This window comes from Heloderma suspectum, chromosome 1, assembly GCF_057233095.1.
Source record: "Heloderma suspectum isolate Gila_16-S chromosome 1, 16-S_ref, whole genome shotgun sequence".
NCBI classification, from domain to species: domain Eukaryota; kingdom Metazoa; phylum Chordata; class Lepidosauria; order Squamata; family Helodermatidae; genus Heloderma; species Heloderma suspectum.
In genome coordinates, this window is record NC_139458.1 from 18303727 (window position 1) to 18328108 (window position 24382).

The 24382-nt window shown below is 47.4% G+C and overlaps 1 protein-coding gene across 2 annotated transcripts; it reads left to right on the forward strand.

Moving 5' to 3' along the window:
- The first annotated feature begins 7998 nt into the window (after window positions 1-7998).
- On the forward strand, window positions 7999-19486 carry ZBTB42 (zinc finger and BTB domain containing 42). Of its 2 annotated transcripts, none has more exons than XM_084837455.1 (2): window positions 7999-8535; window positions 10171-19486. In XM_084837455.1, the coding sequence occupies exon 2, from the start codon at window positions 10185-10187 to the stop codon at window positions 11616-11618; it is 1434 nt and encodes a 477-aa protein (XP_084693581.1). In that variant the 5' UTR covers window positions 7999-8535; window positions 10171-10184; the 3' UTR covers window positions 11619-19486. The 2 variants fall into 2 exon arrangements, with proteins under 2 accessions (XP_084693581.1, XP_084693590.1); XM_084837464.1 differs by having other exon boundaries at window positions 8002-8535; window positions 10152-19486.
- Window positions 19487-24382: the final 4896 nt, after the last annotated feature.

The window sequence follows — 24382 nt, forward strand, 5'->3', positions numbered from 1 at the left end:
TGGCCATTAAGATTGTCCCTCAACATAGGCTCCAAGGAAGAAAAGTAAGGCGTAAAATCAACACCCAGGCCCTTCAAGATCCTATTAAGCAAGCCTGCTTTCAAACAACTCTTAAGGAACACCTACCTATGGAAACCCCTGAAAATGTCGAGGAACACTGGAATGAACTGAAGACCTCCATTATCACAGCCTCTGAACAAACTATCGGATACCAAACTAAGAAACATCAGGATTGGTTTGATGAGAATGATAGGGAGATTGAACATATTATTGATAAGGAAAACCTTCCAAATATGGCAAAAAGACATCAACTGTGCCGCTAAGAAAAAAATCAACGCCAGTGCAAAGGCTGAGGTCCAAAGAAGAACTAGAGAACTTAAGAACACCTGGTGGATAAAGAAAGCTCAAGAAATCCAGCATTTTGCAGATGCCCATGATGTACAGGGCTTTTTTAATGCCACAAAGGCCTATGGCAGGTAAAATTCTAGCTACAGCAGGCAAAATCCTGGCAAGGATCCTCACAAATTGCCTTTTACTTATCTCAGAAGACATCCTCCCTGAATACCAAAATGGCTTCCGCCCCTCCAGGGCGTCAGTGGATATGATCTTCACCGCACGACAGCTCCAAGAAAAATGCAGGGAGCAAAACCAACCTCTGTACATGGCGTTTATTGATCTGACTAAGGCCTTCGACACTGTAAACTGAAATGCTCTCTGGACCATCCTTCTGAAAACCGGATGCCCTAATAAATTTGTGAACATCTTGCAGCTCCTTGATGACAACAACAATCTTGGATAACAATGGCTCCCAAAGAGATCCATTCAAAGTGGGATCAGGCGTTAAACAGGGATGCGTCATTGCTCCAACCTTATTCGCTATCTTCATCGCTATGATTCTGCACCTTGTTGAAGGGAAACTTCCCACTGGTGTAGAAATCATGTATCGTACAGATGGAAAACTTTTTAATCTCAGTAGGCTGAAAGCAAAAAGAAAAGTAATTACAACCTCTGCCATAGAACTTCAATATGCTGATGATAACGTAATCTGCGCACATTCAGAGGAAGATCTCCAAACTATCCTAGACATCTTTGTAGAAGCATATGAAAAGCTCGGCCTCAAAACCCAAAGTGCTTTACCAGCAAGCACAAACCAACCCCTCTGTGGCACCATCAATCCAGCTTAACGGTGTGATGCTGGAAAATGTCGATCACTTTTCTTATCTTGGCAGCCATCTCTCCACAAAAGCTGACATCGATGCTGAAATTCAGCATCACCTGAGCTCTGCAACTGTAGCATTCTCCCAAATGAAGTGTCGAGTGTTCGAGGATCGGGACATTCGCAGGGAGACCAAAATGCTTGTTTACAAAGCCATTGTACTACCAACCTTACTGTATGCTTGTGAAACATGGACCATCTATAAACGCCACCTCCAACTTCTAGGGGTGGACGAAAGTCACTTACCTTTCGTCGAAGCTTGTTCGCGGTGGGGGGGGGAGCAGCGAAGTTCAGGCCGGGGGGGGAGGCTTCCCGCCTCGCCCCAGCCAAAATTCAGGCCGGGGGGGAGGCTTCCCGCCTCGCCCGGCCGAAATTCAGGCCGGGGGGGAGGCTTCCCGCCTCACCCGGCCGCGAACTCGAAAGTTTAAAAAAAAAAAAAAACGCCCCCGTGATAGGCTACGTTAATCGTCACGTAGCCTATCACGGCTAGATCTGCAAAGTCAGCCGTGATAGGCTACGTTAATCGTCACGTAGCCTATCACGGCTAGATCTGCAAAGTCAGCCGTGATAGGCTACGTTAATCGTCACGTAGCCTATCACGGGTGACTTTAAAAAAAAAAAAAAAGCGCGTACGCTAATGGCGGCCCCCATAGGGAGCCGCCATTCGCGTTCCTTATTTGGTCGCTGTAGTCTACGTAAATTTTTACGTAGACTACAGCGACCAAATAAGGAATGGGAATGGCGGCTCCCTATGGGGGCCGCCATTATCCGTATGCGCTTTTTTTTTTTTTAAGTCACCCGTGATAGGCTACGTGACGATTTACGTAGCCTATCACGGCTGACTTTGCAAATCTAGCCGTGATAGGCTACGTTAATCGTCACGTAGCCTATCATGGAGGCGTTTTTTTTTTCTTTTATTGGAATGGCGGCTGTCGCTCCCGCCCCGCACGAACACCCGCCGAACCGCCGGCCGGACCCGCCGCCGGGAGGGACATTCAGCAAAGGTAAGTCCTGTCCCGGGGGGCGTGCAGAGGATTTCTCCCCAAAACTTGTTCGGGGGGCCGAACACGTTGGTGCTCGGCCCCCCGAAGTTTCGGGGAGAAATTCTCCGCCATCCCTACCAACTTCTCGAAAGATTTCATCAACGCTGTCTCCGAAAAATTCTTCAAATTACTTGGGAAGACAGACGGATTAATGTGAGCGTATTGGAAGAAGCAAAGACCACCAGCGTTGAAACAATGATTCTCCAACATCAACTTCGCTGGACTGGCCATGTTGTTCGAATGCCTGATCGTCTTCCAAAGCAGCTACTTTATTCCCAAATTATGAATGGAAAACGGAATATTGGTGGACAGCAAAAGAGATTTAACGATGTTCTCAAAGCTAATCTAAAAAATTGTAACATAAGCATTGAGAATTGCGAAGCTCTAACCCATGAGCATTCCAACTGGAGGTCAGCCTATATTAAAGGCGCTGTGGACTTTGAAGAAGCATGAATACAGGGCGAAAGGGAGAAACGAGCTCAATGGAAGGCACGTCAAGCAAATCCTCATCGTGATTGCCTTCTACCTGGAAACCTATGTCCTCACCGTGGGAGGCTGTGTGGATCCAGAATCGGCCTTTACAGCCACCTGCAGACCCACTGCTAAGACTCTACCCCTGGAAGACAATCTTACTCGGTTACGAGTGATCGCCATAATGAAATCCTTACATGTGCCCAGTAGCTCAGTGCTTCGCACACGTAACGTGTTACGACCCTGGATGGGGATGTGGTTATTATCCACATTTCAATGTGGATAATAACATCCGTGTCTGCATCATCGATACACAAGCTGGCCTCTGCATGCAAATCTCCCTTGCTGAAGGGGGGGGGGGGACAAGATGGAAGAGAGGAAAACACACACAAAGTGAGTTCTGTGTTGCTGGTTAGAGTTAAAAGCTGTGATCCAGTACAAGACTATGCCACCACAGTGCATCTCCTGGTGTATACTTGGAAATATGCAAGTCAAAAACTTTGCACATATTGGCCTGTTGTAGAAAACCTGCTCTGTGGGCTGGTAGCACTTTAAAAATAGTGCATTATTACATTCCAAACACTCAGTTGCATGCACAGGGGTAAGGAGCACCATGCATAGCAGCCAAGGACCCCCCAAAAGGAACTTCTGAATGAGTCCCTTCTTTGGATGGGATTAGTTATTCCAAATGTAAAATTCAAGTTACCTATCTAAAACAGTCATCCCTACACAAATCCCTAGGCAACTGGTAGTTATCAGCTACTGAGAGAAAGTCAGGAAAATTCATCCTTTCAAGCATAAAGTTTCAGCCAATCCTGCAGTGACAATCAGAAGAGGCGGCGAGAAAATTAGGGCAGTTCAAGTAGAGAGGGGGTGTGGGAGAGATAAAAGCTGTGGCTTCTTTTTGTAAAGTTAACTTACTAACTTATAAGTCCTATGAATGGAATGTTACTTCTAAGGAAATACAGGGAGGATCAAGCTGAAAGTGTAATTGCTAAAAAAAAGAAGTCTCCATGTATATCAATACATCAAAATTGTGCTGCTGGATCTGACTGAAGATTCATCTAGACCAGCATTCAGCAAAAGTCTCTCCTCCATCAGCCCACTCACTCGCCTGCATAGAATTTCTGCTCACCTATGGTGATCAGGCAAGTTGTTAAATGAAAGCTGCTCTTCGGCATTAATTTCTCTCATACCTTGTAAAAACAATCTATGTTCCACAAATACAGCAAATGTATTGTCACTACCTCTTTTTCCAGTAGGGCTCCTCTGCCTTTAACGACTGCGTGATAGGCTGAAATGCAGTGGCTGAAGGCTTCGTAGTCATCGCTATGCTGGAAAGCGCTGCACCTGTTGAATTTTCCGCTTGCCAAGGAGCTGCAAAGTTAAAGGAGCTCTGCTGAGGAGAAGGTAAGATTAATGCAATTGAAAGAGGATTGCCTCCTTTTCTTTAGTAGCGCTCCTGAAGCAGAAGAGAAACAGAAATTCAACAGGTGCAGCTTTCCCCTAATATAGAGATGGAAAGCGCTCAGCTTCCCCTCTAATTAAAGCCTGTGGGAGCTGGGGAAGAGCAAGCCCATTTTTTACAGATGGTCTGTAGGTCAGTGGTAAAGCACATACTTTGCACGCAGAGTACAGCTCCCAGCATGCCCCAAGCAGGCATGCTGGGAGTTGTGGTCCAACACATCTGGAGGCCACCACGTTGAGGAAGAGTGCCCTAGAGGGACAATTAGCCTGACCTGGTAAACGCAACTTCAGCCGTGCAATCAAATGCGCCTAGCAATTGGGCCAAATAAACGAACGAGCCAGCCAGACAGCCAGCCAGCCAGCAAACCCACCACCGGGATGATCTCGAATTTGCATCCCGGTTATTCTCAGATGCCTGTCTCAACCGGCCGGCAAGCCAGCCCTGTGCGAGGACAGCCACATGGCGCAATCCCAGCCACATGGCCCCGTTTGCCGATATTCCCCGTCGTTTCCTCCCAAGGCGCCTGTTCGACTTCCCTTCTCCCGTGCCAAAGAGGCAGCGCTCTTCTTTCAGACGAGGTTCTCCTCCAGGGGAGACAGGCGAGGGGGCACGTTGGGGCAGCCAATGGCGGATCACGGCCCGGCCTCTTCGCTCCTCCCTCCTGGGCAAAAGAACAATGGAAGTGGCCAGCTTGGCACGCTAGTTAAAAGTCGCTCGCGGGCGGCTTCGAGTCGCTCCCTGTTCCCGGTGTCTAATTCAACCGTAGCGGAAACGCGCAGAGCGCTCGGATCGTGCGTGTCAAAAGTTTAACAAAACTCTTGCGCTTCGTGCCTGGTGGTGGAAAACGGCGGCGAGGAGAGAGAAAGTCAGGCTGCAATCCGATACCCACTTACTCGGAGTAAGGCCCACGGAACTCGACGAGACTTGCTTCTGTGTAGAAATGTATAGGATTGCACCTCAAGGCCCCAGTTTTTCTGAATGGACGCTTCGTTGCAAATCCCACGGGATGGTTCCACGTGAGACAGCCTCGCAGCGAGGTCCTAAGCGTGTTTACTCGGAAGCAAGCCCAACTTAATGACGCTTGCTCCCAAGTAACATGCAGGATCGCAGCCGTGGACCAGACCCGGTGCGCGTTGATTAGTCAGAAGGCTGGGAATCCATTCTGAGTTTCAGGCAGAGCTATCCAAGGCGCTGAACCCATTTTGGGACTAGAGTTCAGCGCTCTGGATAGTTCCTTTAGAGTTCTGGCTGGTTCTGACTGAAACCCAGAATGGATACACAGCCCCACCTCCTGGGGATAAGTCCCATGGAATGTTTGCAGCTCAACTCAATAGCAGGGATTACTCCCGAGTAAACGTGCCTAGGAGTGTGCCTAGGACTGCAGGATAGCCAAGATTTTGTGCGCAGTTTGGAGCAATTGCCAACTCAAACGAGCCCCAGAAGAAAACGGGTTGCTACAGGAAGTCCTGTAGAAACTGCTTCAAACTCCTAGATTTGAAAAAGCAAACCAAATAGGTCACTATTTTGCACTATAAACTGCAGTTCCGATTCGGATCGGGACCTGCAGGGGGGTGTTAAAGCCCCCTACCCACGCTCGGGCCTCGTTTCAAATCGGGGCCTCTGAGCTTACACTAGAGTAAAAAGGAACAAACGTTAAATTAAATGCACCCTTTTGGCCCAAATACAGTTGCTGCTGAAGAATTTGCAAATAATTTTTTTTGCAAATGATTAAGAATGATTAAGTATTATATTTCCTGGTGTATGTCCTCACCTCTAACAGTGCAACGTGCATGTCTACTCAGAAGTAAGCCCCATTGACGTCAACGGGATTTACTCCCAGGAAAGGGTGTTTAAAAATTGCAGCCTCACAGGCGTGTCTCTACTCCAAGGGACTCTTAACTGCCTCGAACTGCTGACAGTCATCAGCATTGTAAATTGGGTTAGGGTATTACACAAAGCTTTATCCTCAGAAACACTTACTTTCAAGTAAACACATGGATCAGGTTTCAGGGAACACGGCCTGTCGTAATATTAAGATCCCTGGGTCATCCCATAAAGCGGACTCGGGGGAGATTCGGGACAGATAAAAGGACTTTTTCACGCTGCGCACAGCTAAACTATGGAATTTGTTACCGCTGGCGTGCTGTGGTCCATGGGGTCACGAAGAGTCGGACACGACTGAACGACAACAACAACGGCAAGAGGTAGCCTGTGGCCACCAGCTTGGATGGCTTTAAAAAGGGATTGGACAAATTCATGGAGGAGAAGGCTATCAATGGCTTCTAGTCCTGGTGGCTATATGGGGCCTCCAGTATCTGCGGCAGGGTGCCTATGTACACCAGTTGCTGGGGAAGATGGGCGGAGGGCGCTCATGTCCTGTGGGCAGCTGGTTGGCCACTGTGTAAACACAATCCTGGACTAGATGGACCCTTGGTCTGATCCAACTTAACTCTTCTTACGTTCTTATGCATGAGCTCCCACCTTGCTGTGCAACCTGGTATGTATTTACTTGGAAGTCAGTCTCCTGTTTTGGATGGGGCTTACTCTTAGGGTAAGTGTACGTAGGATTGCAACTTTGCAGCACAACCCTAGGCACGTTTACTCAGAACTCACTGCCACTGTGGTCTGTCAGGCCTACTCCCAATTACGGGATGCTTTATGTTTATTCTACCATCCTTAAACCTGCCTCCTTTGAAGTACGTCTGAACCTCACCGATTTCACCGAGGATTACTTCCAGGTAAGGAAGGTGTGCCGCCTTGCTAAGAAATGCAAAGCTGGTTAGGATCGGTACGCAGGTTTGCGCGGAAGTAAGCCGCACTTGACTTGAATGGGCCTTCTCCTCGCGAATACACGCACACAGGGTCACAGCCTTGAGCTCCCCGAAATACTGCCTCACGACTAAGTGCACCTCACACTTGGCAGGTTTTTTCCAGCGTTCCCCGGCGCGCAAAACCTTAATCTGAATCCGCAGCCAGATCCTCGATACGAAAAGCCAATTGAAATGCAAATAAACAAGCCAAGCAACCAACCGCCCCTCAGCCACACAGCACAGACTCTTTGGAATCAACTTCCCTTCGCCCACCTATATCATTTCGCGGCACGTTTCCTTGCAGTTCCTCGCTTACGGGGGAGGAAGAGGGCGAAAAAACAAGAACTCGTCTCGGCGTTTCGTCTCCTCCTTCCCTTTGTGTTTACAAACAAGCACCCGTTTCTTTCCGAAGTCTCTGGAGAGAGGAAGAGGAGGGTAGCTGTTCCCCTTCTTTTTCATTTGGCTTGGGCGCCAGTGGAAATTAATAATAATACTTTTATTATTTTTGCACGTTGCAAAACTCCGCTGGGGCGGTGTTTGCTTTTTTTTTTTTTTTTGCATGATACAAAGCTTTTCTTTTTTGGGATGGCCGATTTTGTTTTACTCCTTCGCAAAATACTTCTCGACGAATGCATTGCTGCGCGCGCACGCTTTAATGCGGGCTTCCCTTTGCGAAGCCTTGTGGCAATAGTTCCGAACGTTGCAAAAACCCATTTGTTTTGGCATGATACAACACCTCTTTTTTTGGGGGGGGGGGTGGGCACGGTCGATTTTTTAATGATCCGTTTGCAAAACCATTCTCGACGAACGCATTGCCGCGCGCGCGCCTTAACGCGGGGCTCCTGCAAAGCTTTGGCGGAGTTTGCAAAGAAAGAACGAACGCTCGCTCGCTGTGCGGACGTAGTACCCACAAGGCCACACAGCCGCCTTCCTCCTCCAGTCGCTGCAGCAGCCGGAGAGTTGGGATCGGGACGGGGGGGGGGGAGGAGGGGAAAGGATTTACAAATGCAAAGAAGCAGCTGAGGACGCAACAGCGGCAGCTGCTCCCGCCGCTGCCCAGAACAGAAGCCCTGGCAGGCTGGCGACTGGGGTGGGTTGTTGAAGAAGGGGGGGGGATAACCCCACCGGGGAGGGGGGATTTGCCAGCAGCAGCCAGACGAGAGACGCGTACAGCGGCCGCAGAGACGTCGGTAGCAGCCGCCAGAGCCGCGAGCTCGGCCGGGAGCTGCGCTATTGTGCGCGCCCTGAGAAGGCGAAAAAGAAACCGCGCGCACACGCATGGACACACACACACACACACACACACCCCGAGGGGAAAGTATCGCGAGAGCGCCCTGGCTAACAACCTGCTTCACAACACACGGGAGCGCTGCTGCTGGGTTGCCAGCAACAAGAAGCAGCCCACGGAGAAGCCCGGGAAGGGGGTGGCGTGGGGAGAGGCGAGAGCTACATCTGGCGGAGGGAGAGCGGAGACTCGAGCACATGCAGCGCCCCAGCGGCACCCCTGAGCAACACCCGGGCGGGCTGGTGAGTAGCAGACCCCGCTTGCGAAGCCTGCACGTTCCCTCGCTTTCAAAGTGTGTGGGTGTGTGGGCGGGGGTTTGAGCTTGCCCCCCCTTTCCTGGGAGTTTGGGTCCCACGCTATTTTTGGACGGCCGTTTGGATGCGTGTGGCTCCCCCCCGAGCGCCACTAGACTCTGATCACAAAGGGGGGGGAGGGGGGGCAAGCGGATTGTCTTCCAAAGTTGTGAAGAACGGGGGGGAGGGGGGGTCCGCAGTGTACATGGGGAGTGCGCAAGGGAGGGGAGCATCCGAAGGAATTCCAAATCTGGGATGCGATTGGGGGGGATTTACCAAAACGGGGGCGGGGGGAGTTTGCAAAACTGCGAGTTCCAAACTTTCTTTTTCTCTCCCTCCCTCCCTCCCTCCATCCATCCAAAGGTCAAGCTGCGTTGTCCTCCATTAAGAGCAACAAGTAATAAGATAGTTATTTAAGCAACTTTCCCGGGGGGGGGGGGGAGGCGGCGGCGGCAGGGGCAGGGTTTAGAAGAAGGACTCCCTTTAAGTTTGGGATTTAATAGATGGCTATAAATGGGGGGGGGGTTGCTGGAACTTTAAAAGGCAGCGAGCTGTGGTTGGCTGGTAGCGAGATTTGAAGTAACATATGGCATTAAAAGGGGCACAGCTGGAGGTAGCATTTTCATCGCAGTGAAGTCAGAGCAGCTGAGTCTCCAGCTTGCGGTGTAATTAGCAAACGGAGCTCTCCCCTCCCTCCCTCCCTCCCATCCACTCTTTCCTCTCGCTCTCCCTTTTCCACACACATACAAGCATTCTTCCGTTACTGGCTAGCAGAAGCCCCTTTGCTTCCCGGTCCCTGGGTTGATCCCCCACCCCACCCCCACTGCAAAACAAAGAGGGGAAGGGGGGGCGCTTGACCTCTTCCAGAACTTTTTTTGGGAGGAGGGTACATTTTCTTCCCCCATGAGCCCTTCAATCCCTGCTCTGCAGCTGTTCAAGGTAAGGTGTCTGAGAAATTACCCCCAATTTAAGAGGAGCTTTGACTGCAGGTAGTTGAACGTGTAGACTTTTTTTGGGATGTGTTTTCCTTTTAATAACTGCCAGGGCAGTCTCTTTACACACACACACACACACACACTTTCTTTTTCAAAAGACCAGGTATTCTTAAAAAGACGAAAACAGTACATTTATTATTATTAATGTATGAAGTTAAGCGTTTCTCTCTGTGTGTGTGTGTGTGTGTGTGTGTAGAGGGAGGGGGCATGCAAAATACATTTTGTTCTTCTACAGTAGCCACCACGGTGCCCTCGAGTTAAGTTTTCCAGGAATGCATGAAACTCTGATGTCTTTTTCTGTAGAGCTTTGAGCAATGTTAAGACAAAAGGTTTGGAGTTACTTCCTTAGAAGCTCTGATTTACTTAGAATCAAGTTTTTCCTGTTTTTGAAGCAGGTGTTCTGGCGTGGGGAGGCTGCATGTTGTTGTTTTTCAAAAAAAAAAAATGAACAAAAATTACAGGCAATGAACAGTTGGACTGTTATCTCCAAGGCTCCAGTTACCCCCAAAGCCAATCTGTTTGCTTGTTAACAGCTGCTTAGAGGCCCTGTGGTTTATAATAGCATTCAAGTTTTTCCTGTTTTGAACAGGTTATGAAGGAAGAATGGAGTTCCCAGACCATAGCCGGCAGTTGCTGCAGTGTCTGAGCCAGCAGCGTCACCAGGGCTTCCTGTGTGACTGTACTGTTTTAGTTGGAGACGCTCAGTTCCGAGCCCACAGAGCTGTTCTCGCCTCTTGCAGCATGTACTTCCATCTTTTCTACAGAGACCAGCTAGACAAAAGGGACATTGTGCATCTGAACAGTGACATTGTCACGGCCCCAGCCTTTGGCTTGCTGCTTGAATTCATGTACGAAGGCAAGCTGGAGTTCAAGAGCCTTCCGGTCGAAGATGTGCTGGCTGCAGCCAGCTACCTTCACATGTACGACATTGTGAAAGTCTGCAAGGGCAAGCTGAAAGATAAGGAATTGTCCGTGGACGAGAAGATGAATGGCAGCGGGGCCCTTTTGGAAAAGGATGCACCGGTCCTGGATAGTGGAGCGCCCTTGGGGCTCCAGCTCAGCCCGGGGAATAAACAGCAATCAATTGCAACGGAATATGAGAGATTGGCCGGGAAAGAGAAAGGCAGCGGTTGTTACCCTGGCTGGTCCTCTGATCTTGCAAGTATTGACTCGGGGTTAGCTGGGGCAGAATCGGACACCGCGGCAGCTGAGAAAACAAGAGCAAATGTGAGTAGTTCGGTGGGACCTTTGTCCCAAAGGTCTCTTAAACGCCCCTTGGCTCCGAGTGATGTAGAGTGTGCGTTAGATCTGTCTTTCAAGCCTGTGACCGGGAGAGATTCCTTCCACCCCTCCTATGTCTTTGGACAGCTGGCTTCCGACAGCCTGCAGCAGGGCGGCAAGCCCCTCGTCAAAGAGGAACCGGAGCCTCTGTCGGATGGGGAGGACCAGGATGCGAGGAGCCCGGAAAGCCAGCACTTCGGGAGTTCTGCCAAGACCCTGATGGCGGGGCTAGGGAGCGTGTTTGCGGCGAATGGTGACCCCCGCGTGCCTGACGAAGACCTTGATCCAGAGAGGGAGGCGAGCGAAGACGACCTGGATTCCTCCGACATCTCGTCCTCGGGTCTCTTGGTACCCCCGGGCCACATCTGTATCTGCCCGCTCTGCAGCAAAGTCTTCCCTACTCCGCATGTCCTGCAGCTGCATCTCAGCTCTCACTTCCGCGATAAAGACGGCTCGAGGACCAGGCTGTCCCCCGACGGCTCGGTGCCCACTTGCACCCTCTGCGGCAAGACTTTCTCCTGCATGTACACCTTGAAAAGGCACGAGAGGACTCACTCGGGCGAGAAGCCCTACACCTGTGGCCAGTGTGGCAAGAGCTTCCAGTACTCTCACAACCTTAGCCGCCATGCAGTGGTGCATACAAGGGAGAAGCCACACGGCTGCAAGTGGTGCGAGAGGCGGTTCACGCAGTCTGGTGACTTATACAGACACATCCGCAAGTTTCATTGCGGCCTTGTAAAGTCGATGGTGGTTTGAAGGAGGTTGTGTTGCAAAAGACATGCCGTCAACGTTTGACTTTCTGCTGATTAACTTCGGGCAAATGATATTGTAAAAGGGGGTGGGTGGGGAAATGTAGGTCTACATTTCATGGGGGTGAGCAACCTTGACCCCACCACTCCTGTCCCCTGGCCTGTTGTAGGCCTGCAACTACTTACCCTTAGTGTTGTGTGTGTGTTTCTGTGTGACAGGTAAGACGAATCTTGATCTGCAAATTACTTAATCCAAAATCCTTGGATAGAAGCTGATTTAATCCTGTTGATTGACTTAATTGGTGTATGGAATGGAGTGTTCTGATGCTAAGGTTACTTTGTGTGCATCTGGGTTGGAGGGTGCTCTCTCACAAAGCTGGAAGTGTAGTAAAGGAGTCCCATTGAGAGAGAAGGTAGGAACCTTAACCAAAAGCGCACCTTGAGTGGGACAGACATACTGCAGCCTCCCCTTCCCACCAAATTATCACTCATGTCTGCATTACAAGTGCCTCAAATAGCATTTTTGGATGTTAATGGCCTCAGTTTCCCTCCCGCTCTGGCTGTAACTTCTTTAAGGGTGCAATTCCAAGCATGTTTAGGCAGAAAAATGTCCTACAACTTCTAGTATTCCCCAGCCAGCATGCATAGAATTGCGCCCTAATTCAGCTTCTTTATTTTAATATGCTCCTGATATGTAGACTTTCAAAACCCCAGTGTGTGTGTGTGTGATCTCCAGAACAAACCTCACATTATTTATAACATATGTCAGAAGAGAAATCTTAAATTTTGTGTGCCTCATGGGGTGATCTAGAATTCTTATTATAACTCAGGCCTTGAGATCAGTATAGGATAGTTTGAAAATTCCTTTTATCAGCAGGTTGTAAAAGTTTGTTGTCTTTTGAAATTTTTCTGCTGGATCAACCTCACCTTGCTGCTATTCTTTTGCCTTTACAAATTCTTGTTTTGTTTCCCAGATGAACTTGCCGTTCTTGTGAATCACACTGAAATATTTTTCTCCACCTATGGAGTGTCTGGTTTACACGTGGCCCCGGAGTGCAGGTTTTATGTGGAGTGGGATGCCCCTGTCACCCCCACCATATAAAACTTTCAGTGTGAAATTAGGCCTCCATGCGCAAAAGCCCACGCATCCAGGTCTTGCTGTTGTGATCTGTTCACTGCAGAAAAGGGGCGTGCAGATGGTGTGAGAAGCCTACCTCTGTAGGCCTTGCTTTTCTCCAAAAGTTCAGCGTCCAGTGGAAGACAGTGCTTGGTGAAGTGCAGACATGCCACATGGGTAAAACAAACAAACCCGCTATCCTTAGTGAATTTCCTAATTCGGCTTCCAACAAAAGCAATTTGTTTGCAAGTAAATTCCCACTGGGAGTGAGATCAGGCCCTGGTTGTCCATTGGGGATGTTCCACAGCACCAATCCACAAAAGATTCCCTCTTCCCCACTTCCCTTCATCATGAATGACAAGCATGGTGTGCGTAGCGAAGGGAGGAAAAGGTAGGGGAAGCTTCACAGCCAAGATGTTGCTGAGCGCTGTTCATTCAGCAATAGTGGTATCTTGAAGCCTTGTCCTTGGCAACAGGTGGGACTGAGTGCAGACCATTTCCACTCTTTTGCTATATTGTGTTGCGTGTGGAGTGCCACTCTAGCCCCCTCCTGCTTTCCATTGCTGTAGGTCCCGGGTGGGGAGCATGCAGCCCCGCATAACCTTGAGTGTGGTCCCTGCCACCGCTGCCACAGCCCTGCTGAAATTTGGCAGCAGAGTGACAAAAAACAACAACCCAGAGCTTTCTGACTACAGAGACTCAAAACTGCCGAATTTAGCTTATTTCAAGCAATATGTGGCACGCTTGAATCTCTAGCGGTTCGCCACCTATCTTTTTTTTGCCACTGTGGGTTGTTCACCACTGCTGCAGATAGTGAGGTGACTTGCTGGTGAACTCCTTTCCTGGGGTTTAGGTTATGGTTGCCAGCGTTGAGCTATTGCTCTGGTTCTCTTTAACAGCATCTTGATCGATTAGCCGGTAGTAATGGTTAGCTTATGCCCTGGCTGATGCCTTAATTTCAGACTTCTGAGAAAGCAGCCTTCTCTCCCTGACCTTGTGCCCTCCAGATGCTTTGGACCTCAACTCCCAGGATGCCTGACCATTGGCCATGCTGGCTGGGGCTGATGGGAGCTGAAGTCTGGGGCTGATGGGAGCTGAAGTCTAAAACATTTGGAGGGCACCAGGTTGGAGAAGAGTATGCTAAAGGCTCAGGAAGAGGCTGTTCTTTTTCCTGGCCAGCTGAGCAACCCAAGTCTAGGTTCACAAGTGAAATTCCAGCGGTGAAATTCCAGCAGTGAGCCAGATCAATGAACATCCCCCTGCACGCACTTAAGCATTGATGTATGTTGGTGTGCTCCTGTTCATACAGATATGCATAGGTATGCTTACACTAAGCATGCATGTTCTTTCTTATGCACACATGCGCAGTTGTCTGCCTGTGCATACACACACACACACACACACACACTTTCTGTTCATTAACACCCATTTGGGTTGGATCTCTAAAAGTACCTGCAAGTTGGGAGTATGGAAATAGGGCACTAATAGGCAGCAGAACATGGCTTTTCCTGTCTCTGTCTTCTTTTCACCACGTGTTGGAAACTCACTGAATAGTTGGGCCATGCCTGACCCTGAGAAGAGAGCACATCTGGCTGGAACAGCTGGCAGAGGCCAGCCTGGGGTTTCAAGGAAGAATGGGGCCTCAAGGAAGCTTTAAGGGGATCAAGATGAGCAAGTGGAGGTGACAGCTGAGAGCTGCATAACAATATAATTTCCTCCAGGAAAAAAAGTATAAGGTTTTTGTAATATGCAGGCAGTTAAATAATACTTTCAAAGAGAAGCCTTCACATTTCAAATGACTAGGATGGTCTGTTGTATGCCGGATAGTGTAGTCTTGCATGTTGCACAGTACCATTCCCCAACACTAGAAATCACGTTAAATGAAGTGTTTTTGCTACACTAAGGCTGCAATCCTATACACATTTTACCCAGTAGTAAGCTCCATTGGACTCAGTGGGGCTTCTTTCTGAGTAGGCATTGATAAGATTGCACTGTAAAATTTTAAGTCCCCCAGCAGTTTTCTCCAGCATAAAACTGCTTTTGTTCTTGTTGGTGTTAATTGTTCATTTTTTACATGTCAAATTTAGCCAAGTTCTGATCTGTAAAAGGCATGCTGCCTTATAAAAGTAGATAAACTTGGCCATTCACATGCTTCACTACAGACAAGTGAAGTATTGTCACAGTGTTTGGGTTGTGTGTGTAGTACAGTTTTGTCAAGAGAGATTGAAATGCTGTACAGTTAGAACAAATTTGGAGTATTCACATATTTCTGCCTGATAATTCCAGAGTGTGTCTTAGTCTGCATACATCATTAAATATCAGGTTATGCCTTCTGATATCCATTTAAAAACAAACATCACTGGTTGAATATATTTATTTTGGATTGATGTCCAGTGAGTGGGACTGAAGGAGCGCTAAATCAAATTTACTGACAGATTCAGGTTATCTTAAAGTGAAGCAATCTTTTTTTGCAATTTTTAGATTTTAAAATTTTGGAAGCACTGAAATAGTTTGTCCTAAAGGGCAGGTTATCTTATGCTACAGAAGAAAACATTGTCCAGCAGTTTTCTTCAATTACTGGGATCCCCACAAAAGGGGGGAGGGATATGTTGCCATAGGAGAATAATGTGCCCAGCCAAAGTCCTGTTCGTTTTTTGCCACAATGGTTCCCGCTATTGAAGAGGCAAGCCTCTTAGCTTAAGAGACTTGCCTCTTCAACTATAGGAATTAACGCAGAGCTGTGTATGTGATTCCCCCACCCACCCACCCACCCACCCGCACATGTTTTCCCTCTTTGGTTCCTAATCAGTGCATGTAGGAAGTACTGCTATGAAGGAGCAATATTAACAGCAATGTAGCAATGCTATTTTTTGTAGAAAGGAGGTGGAATGGTGGGGAAACCAACTCCTTTTTGTTCAAATAAGAACTGCTTTGTTTTTAGCTCCTCTTTTCCTCTTAAATGATGAGTGCACATAAAATGTGAAGTTTTACTTCTATTTATAGTACGTCTAAATTGAATTCATTTGTTACTGTACAAATCTTGGTAACACATGCAAGGCATGTCAGAGCACTATATGCCTTAGATATGTAACTGGTACTGTGGTCTTACTTCGTGTGTTTTTTTTTTTTTCCTTTGGATTGGAAATAGCACTGAACAAAACCTTCAAAAATTAAGTTATTTCTTTTCTGTTTAAATTTTAAGTTATATATTTGTTTCCTCCTGATGATACTTGATATAGTATTTATTAGATTTTTTTGGTTAATGGAATGCATACTTCAGAGCTTTTCAGAATAACAAGCTTGAAATCTCTGTAATTTTTACTTTTATTTCTTTACATGTTTAAAAATGGAGTGAGTGAAGGTGTGAAACAGTGCATAGAATGTGGCACACTTTTTTTGTGTGCTGATCCCAGTGAGTATAATGGATGGAGGAACTCCCATATGCACCTGGGAATTTGGGTGTTGCAAGAGCTACCCTACTAATTGCATTGGAGGAAGTGGTGCTTGAGCAGATGTGCTCCTCTTATTGTAAAGAATGGGGCAGCGTGTGCAAGAGCTTACATGCCTGGGTCTCCAGATTGGGCCTCTGGTTTGTTCTTCCTTTTACTTTTACTTGTAGAAGGATTTTTTTTTTTAAATGAAAATAAAAAACGTTAAGTGCCATATCGCACCATTGGAGTGGCTTGGTGTAATAGAAAGTTCAAACAAGTTTGCATCTTGAGTTTTGTGTAGACATTTAAACTTTAGTGATGGTCTGGCCTGCAATGAAAAAGGTGGCAGATGTGTTCAGCTTAAGTGCGTTGTTGAAGCATCGTCTTTTGTATCGTTCTTTCTCAACCTTTGTGGGTTGATTTTTTTAAAAAAAAAGTTTGCACTTTTATTTTCAGAACTTTTGTTATTTGTCCTTTGGTTTTTTTAAAAGGTTGCAATAGTTCTGAGCATTTTTTTTAAAGGTTCTTTACAGAAAAGTACTAAAACATTGCACACTAGGTTTGCTCATTATTATGCAGCAGATGCTGTGTCTTGCAGAGAGCATAATTGGAAAACTTTTGGCTCCATTTTGATTTTGGTTTTACTGGAGTCGGGATTTTACCTTAATACTGCTTTACTTAAACAAAACACTGGATTTGTCTTCTACTCCAAACCGATACTGTGAAGTTAATGTTTTGAAAGGAAAAACAAAAAGAGCGAAATCAGTTATTTTTAATTGCTTTTAATCTTGGCACAGTTCAGATTAAAATATGTATATTTAAAGACACTAATTTTTGTGGGAGAGTTTTTATAGTATACAGTATGTAGAAAAGCTATTGGATTGAACTATATTTTATTAAAAAATGTTCTTTCACTGTTTTATAGTGAACTATTCCCCCATCTCCCTCAGTGTTAGTTGTATGCTGTGTTTAGGCTTGGTTTGACAATCGCCTAAAAAGAAAGACGTGGACAAACTTCCCGTAGTGTTTAGTTTCTGTGTGGAGACTTTTTCATTCGCTTCCTTTTTTTTTTTTTTTTTGCAGTTGTGTGTTGGTATGTGCTGTTTTTTAAAAAAGAGAAAAAACTGTGACAATCGTGATTAGAACTGCTGTCTATTAAATAAAACAAGTTAGAGTTATAAATCCTTTTTCTTTTTGTTTTATTTGTTCAAAGTAGTTATAAGCAACTTGTAAGGCCTAAGCCCTCACAAAGTGACGTACAAAAAGGAATGGCAGAAGATACATTGGTTACATCAGAGAGGTGTACTAAGAGAAACTCCTGTGAACACACAAGCGATTCACGTTCTTAAGGAATTGCTGCAGTGAAGAGTTCTCAAGAACTGCATAAAGGTCTGTGCAGAAGGGTAAGTGTAAGTCAACCGGAAGGGAGTTCCATAACTGTGGGGCTGCCACCAAGAAGACCCAATTTCTCATGCTTGCCAGCCTAAATAGTTTTGCCAGTGGGCACATAAACAGACTCTCTGAAGATGTCAGTTTATGTGTAGTACCATACAAGTGAAGATAGTTCTTAAAGTAACCCAGTCTCAAGCCATTTAGGACTATAAAGGTTAATGTTTTGGCCCAGAAACACTTTAAAACAGAGGAAAAACTGTTGGGAGCCATGGCGACTTTGACACTTCCCCATTGAACATACTTAACTGCCCCTAGCCAGCGTATAAAGATGGGCCATTTCACACATTATCTGGAAGCAAGGCTGGTTTTATTTATTATATCCCGCCTTTTTCCTCTTGCAGGGTACCCAAGGTGGCTTACATGGTTGCTGTCTTCTCCATTTTATCCTCACGATAAACCTGTGAGGTGGGTCAAGCTGAGAGTCAGTGACTGGCCCAATGTCACCCAGTGAGTTTCATGGCCGAGTTGGGACTAGAACATGGATCTCTTACTCCCAGTCCAACATGCAAACTGCTACACCATGCTGGTTTTGTTGCTGAGCATACACTCTGGAGGAGGTTACAGCCAACCACAGCTCCCTGATTGGCTGGCTACCTGTATGATGCAGGTGCTTGCAAACCCATGTCTGTCTCGTTCATAATTGACATGTGTTAGGTGTATGCCTAAAGATGTGTGTGACGTGGCCTGCATTCTGTTGCAGTTTGCAAACCCAGCACTCGCTGCTAACCTTTGAGGGGGTCTCAGAGCCATGTGAGCTAATCCTGCCCCCCAAAACTGTGTCCTCCCCGATGAACATCTGCTGGAGGTTTGTGAGTGTTCTCTGCACATTCTGACGTACGCGTGGAGAGCATCTATAGTCGAGGAAGGATGCTGCCATTTGTCAGGGGAGGTGTCATGCCGTTGGAGCAGTGGATAGGGCTAGCCTGTGTGACCCCGAGAACTCCCCTACGTTGGAGGGGTGTTCGGGTGAGCCGGGAGGACCGCTGTGCCAACAGGGCAGCCCATCCACGCTAGAAACCACTAGTGCGCCCATGGAAAGGTCTGCAACTGTAGGGAGCGCCACCGATAGTGTTTGTATGGGCAGTTGGAGAAAAATGGGGGCAGGGGCAGTCTTTGATGGCCTGGATCCAAAGCAGTGGTGTACTGGAGCCAGAACTTGTAGGGATGCAGCACCAGCACCTTTTGATTAGCAGGGACGTTGATGTCATCTGCCACCGCCACCCCTCAGAATTCCCTGTTCCCTCTCATCTTGGCTGCAGTTCTCACAGTAGCTGATGGGGATGGATTTTTCCAGCAACAATATATAATTCCCTATTGTTGCATAAAGTATTTTGGGCTGGCTTGAATGGGTAGTTAAAACCCATTTGCTTTTCAGAGGACTTGCTCCTAGCAGACACAAACTCCTAGAACCTGTTTGCGGATATGGATCAACACAGCTACCTGCAATTTTGGACCCTCTTTGGGGGCATGGCTACGGGGAATGACAAGACAAGGAATTGAGAATAAAACTGCCAATAACATACAGCCCCTGTACAAAGCTATGGTGCGACCACACTTGGAATACTGTGTACAGTTCTGGTCGCCATGCCTCAAAAAAGATATTGTAGAGCTGGGGAAAGTGCAGAAAAGGGCAACTAAAATTATCAAGGGGCTGGAGCATCTCCCCTATGAGGGAAGGTTCCAACAGCTGGGATTGTTTAGCTTGAAAAAAAGGAGGGTGAGGGGAGACATGATAAAGGGGCACAAAATTATGCATGGTGTGGAGAATGTGGATAGGGAGACATCTTTCTCCCTGTCTCAAAATACTAGAATCCAGTGGGGTCATCCCATGAAGCTGATTGGTGGGAGATTCAGGACATCTAAAAGGAAAGACTTCTTCACACAGCGCATAGTCAAACTATGGAATTCGCTCCCACAAGATGTAGTGATGGCCACCCATTTGGATGGCTTTAAAAGGGGGTTGGACAAATTCCTGGAGGCTACTAGTCTCGATGGCTGTGCGCTACCTCCAATACCAAAGGCAGTGAGCCTATGTACACCAGTTGCAGGGGAACGTGGGTGGGAGGGTGCTGTTGCGTTCATGCCTTGTTTGTGGGTTCCTGGTCGACAGCTGGTTGGCCACTGTGTGAACAGAGTGCAGGTCTAGATGGACCCTTGGTCTGATCCAGCAGGGCTCCTCCGACGTTCTTACGTTCTTATGATGAGGGACTGCGCTTTGAAATCTACCACTGTGCCACTGGTCCAAAGCTCCTTTGCTCCTCTTAACACACAGACCCCACCGCCGATCAGGCCCCTGAATTGTGTCAGCCTCTGCACGTTTTCAGATGTGTTGGCCTGCCACTCCCATCAGCCCCAGTCAGGGATTCTGAGAGTTGTAGGTCAAAACAGCTGGAGAGCACCAGGCTGCCTACTCCTGTCCCAGGAAGTCTTGCAGCTAGCTTTGACATGTGAAAAGCACATTTCAAACCTTCCTCTCCAAAACAGCGGTCCAGTAAAACCTGGGGCATAGGTGCAGCTGAGAAATTTATTCCTCCGAGTTCTCCAGGACTTAATAAATCTGAGACATTTATCGGGCAGGAGTGGGGAATTTGCAGCCACTGCCTGCATTTACGTGGCCTGCAGCATCCCTGTCTTAGCAACAGGGAAAAGGGAGTGTGGCTGCAAAGTCTCTCTGATCAGCTGTCTAGGGTGGGGGTTTCTTTGGGATTGTTGGGGGGGGAGGGAAGGACATGTTTGAAGCCCACCTCCTCCGATCCCACTTAAACCAACAGCACCCCACCTTGCATGCCTCAGCTGATGGGGGAGTGGGGGAGTTGAACTGGGGAAGAGGGTGTGTGATTGCAGAGTCAGCTGAGCAGCAAGACTCCACAGACGGCTCTTCCCTGCTGCTGATTGGTCAGGAGCAGCTGAGCGGGGGGGGGGGGGGCTTCCTTCTGTGGGCGAGGAGAGCTGAGTGCTTTAAAAGTACTTTCAAGAGGTGTACCTTTTGTTAGATGTGACCCTTTTTATCTGTGTGTGAGAACGATGGATGGGGTATATGTGGAAGGTTGCGGGGGGGGGCACTGGCGGCAACTCTGGTCCTTAGGGTGTGGGAGTGGGTGGAAGGCTCCCCACTACATTTCTAGACTATCCGTTGTCAGAAAAACTACTTCCACAGAGGACAACTTAAGTATATTAGACTGAAAATGCAGCATTGCTCTACGTTTACTAAGGTCATTGTGCAGCTGCAACATCTCTCTTTGGATCAAATACTTGATCCTTAGTGATAAGAATATATCAAGGGTAGGGAACTTCTTTCAGCCTGAAGGCCAAATTCCGGTTTGGAGAACCTCTCGGGGGTTGCGCTCCGGTGGCAGGTGGGGCTAAAGGCAGAAGGGGCAGGGCAAAAAAATACTAGCATATTTTAGCTTAAAACTCTTACTGCCAGCTACTAAGCCTTAGAGACATTTCAACCTATTGGAATAGGAAAAAAATTGCGGAAAAACCAGGCGACCACCATACAATAGGTGGTTGGGGCAAAGGGGGCAGGGCCAGGGAAAGGGGGTATAGACATCTGGGAAACCCTGGAGGGCCGGATGTGGCTGCTGCGACTGAGGCTCCTCACCTCTAATTTATGTGGTGGTATTATCTGATTTCAGCAACTCTTTTCCATATAGCCACAAATGTGTATCAAATACACATTTGATAACTTTCAGGTTTTAATATTTTGTTTCACCTAAACCTCCTTTTTGCTTTCACTGTTCCACCTTTTCATTTTTTCTTGACCATCTGTCTGTTTCTCTCCTATATCCTTTCCTATCTGCTTCAACAGAATGATGGAATAAACAAACCTTGCCCAACCTGTTGCCCTCCAGTGCCTTGGATTACAAGTCCCACCATCCCACCATCATGGCCATGCTGGTATGAGATTATGGGAGTTGTAGTCTCACACATCTGGAAGTTCCCAGGTTGGGAAAGGCTGTACTAGGGTTTTTTTTCCTTTTCCTTCCACAACAAGTTACGGGCGTAATCCAGTTAAGCTTACATGGTTTCATTAATTTTAGCACGGGAGATTTAAATCTGCGCTTACCTCCCCTATTCAGACAGTTCACAATAAGGCAAATCATTACTTAAAAATCAGGTGCTGGGGACCTATCTACGTAACTATTGATTGCATGGTAGTTTTCACAGCAGAGGTGCAAAACCTTTTTGGCCCTAGGGGGCTGCATGGGAAGGATCAGGGGGCCACACGCGCACACACACACACAAGCCTGGCAACTTCCTTGGTAGTGCCAGATGGAAGATAAGGGAAGGGATTCTCTTGCTAGCATGGAAACCCCAGGCAGTGCCACCACAGTGGCAAATTCTGGCGAGTTGCCAGAAATGGCATGATGGGCCATACTTTTTGCGCTTTATGCAAAATGCAATCCTCTTTTGTCTTCTTTTTTGGTGATGCATTTCCTCTTTCGGGGCAAATCCTAAATGGCCACCCTAGGCACCAAGTGAAAAATTAACCCTTTTTGCCTTCCGCTATAGACACTACTAAGAAACGGTTGGGTTTGGCTACTTCGTTGTTCACCCTAGATATCTGATAATTTATGCAGTGCAGGCTCCACGTTTTGGAGGGCCCTTGGGCAAGACACCCTCAATGTATCGCTCCCTTCCTGAGCCTACCTTCTCACTGCCGCTTTCACCAGCTACTCCTCCTCTTTCTCATCCTTGCTACCCCTTGCTTGCTTGATAGGCAAAGAGCCAGGGAGCAAGCAGGCCGTGGCATCTCCTGCTCACCCTCACCTCCCTTGTCTGAGCCAGAGCAAGAGGCAGGTGAGCAAGCAGGTTGCAATGGTGAAGAGGAGCAAGTCCAGGGAGCTCGTGCCAGTGGGCCCCTGCTGGAGTGTGGGCCCTTGGCAGGTGCTCAGCCATGCCCACCCTTGATGGCAGCTCTGAATTTATGACTGTGAAATAGAAACGTTCTCAGTATCATTGGACAGGGGCAGTGTTTACTTCCCTCAACTGCATGAACTGTTTGTTTCTACTCTTTGCTTCCTGTTTTTGAGCACCTGTCACTACTGGATGAGTTCTTAGCTATCTTGGATAAAGGCCTTTGTCAAAAGCTTTTTGAAACTTCAAGTATGTGAGCCTCCTGAATTTCTCCCACGTATATGTCTGTTGACATTTTCAGGGTAGAACTAAATATTATCTTGGCAAATGCAGGTTCCTAAATACAACCCGGGGGGGCGGGGAGGAGGGTGACGAATGCAAATGGGGAGGAATGGGTGGCAGGAGGGAGGCCTATTTCCAGTTTTGGCGTACCTCAGGGGGAAAATGTGCAATGGACACAGATGTGTTAATAGTGAACTCAGTTCTCTGAGCATGGATCCTTATGTAATGAAAGCTGTAGGAATGCATCTTATGCAGGAAGGAGGTATTAATGGGGTGGGGGTGGGACGCTCAAGGTTTGCAGAAGTACATAAAATCTTAAGGGGGGGGGAAGCCCATTGACAACTGAGCATACTCAGTGGCTGTGGAATGCTGGCTGACGGTTGGAAGGGGAGGGGGAATGGAATGGAGTATCCTGGAAGAGGGCATGGCTGGACGGAACCCTGAACAGGAACACCGAACAGGAACGCTTTACACTGTGACGTTTTAGTACAGGTCCTATTTGTTCGATATTGAACAATGAATATGAACAATTCTAAAAATTAAAAATAGTTAACACAATCAGTCAGCCATTGCATAACAATTAATAATCCCTATATCGGGGTGGGCTACATGCAGGCCACATATGGCCCCTGCCAGCCATTACCCATTTTTTTTAAAAAAAAATTAACGACAAAAATGATGTCCGCAGCACTACAAGCTCAATTTGACTTTTTTGTGCTCTGTATACTCTATCCCATTTTTTTGTAATCTATTTTTAAAAATATTTTTTTGGGAATGGCCCCTGGACCTCCCAAAATTGCCCACTCCTATCCTATATACACATACATGACCCAAATCACATCTGGTTATGGGGCAACAACGTCATTTAACTGTTGGTAGTTGAATAGCAGTCAGTCCTGGCTCTAAGTTCTTTTCCATCTATTAGGCTCCCCTGTTCATTTTCAGGTTCAGCTCTAACAGCTGGGGCTCACCTATATGGCCCTACACAACTTGAGACTGTGGTACCACATCAGCCTCCTCCTACACTGAGAGTGCTTCTAGACGAGGCTTTTATTGCACTATCATCCTGTCTCATCCAGGGAATTGGGGGGGGGGGGTTTCAGAGGGCAGCGTCTTCCACTTGTAACCCTCCCATGTTTCCCCACCGCTGCTTCCTTCTTTTTTCTTACCGCAGAAAATCCTTTAAGGAAGAAAAGGTGGAATAGCTGCATGTCTTTTGATTGTTAGTGCTAGGAGCAATCCCTCTGGAAGCAACCTGAGATCATCTTCTAAAGTCTCCCCCACCCCGCCCGCTCCGCCTTGCTGCTACAAGTTGTGGTGGTACAAGGGCCTTTTTGGTAGTGGTGCCACACCTTTGCGAAATACTCCCTGCTCCCCTGCCATGAAGATTGGTTTGGTGCCCACTCTGATGTCATTTCGCCACCAGCGGAAGACCTTTTCATTTTCACACTTCAAAGGCCTGGGAAAGTAAAAACTTTAGTTCCTGATGGCTGTTTTTTATGCTGCTGCTTTGACACTTAATTTTTTGTATTTTCATTGCTTTTATTCTTGTAAGCTGCCCTGAGAAAGTATCTCTGAAGCGTGGGGGTATGCATGTTTAAAATAATACATTTTCTGATATCTTGCTTA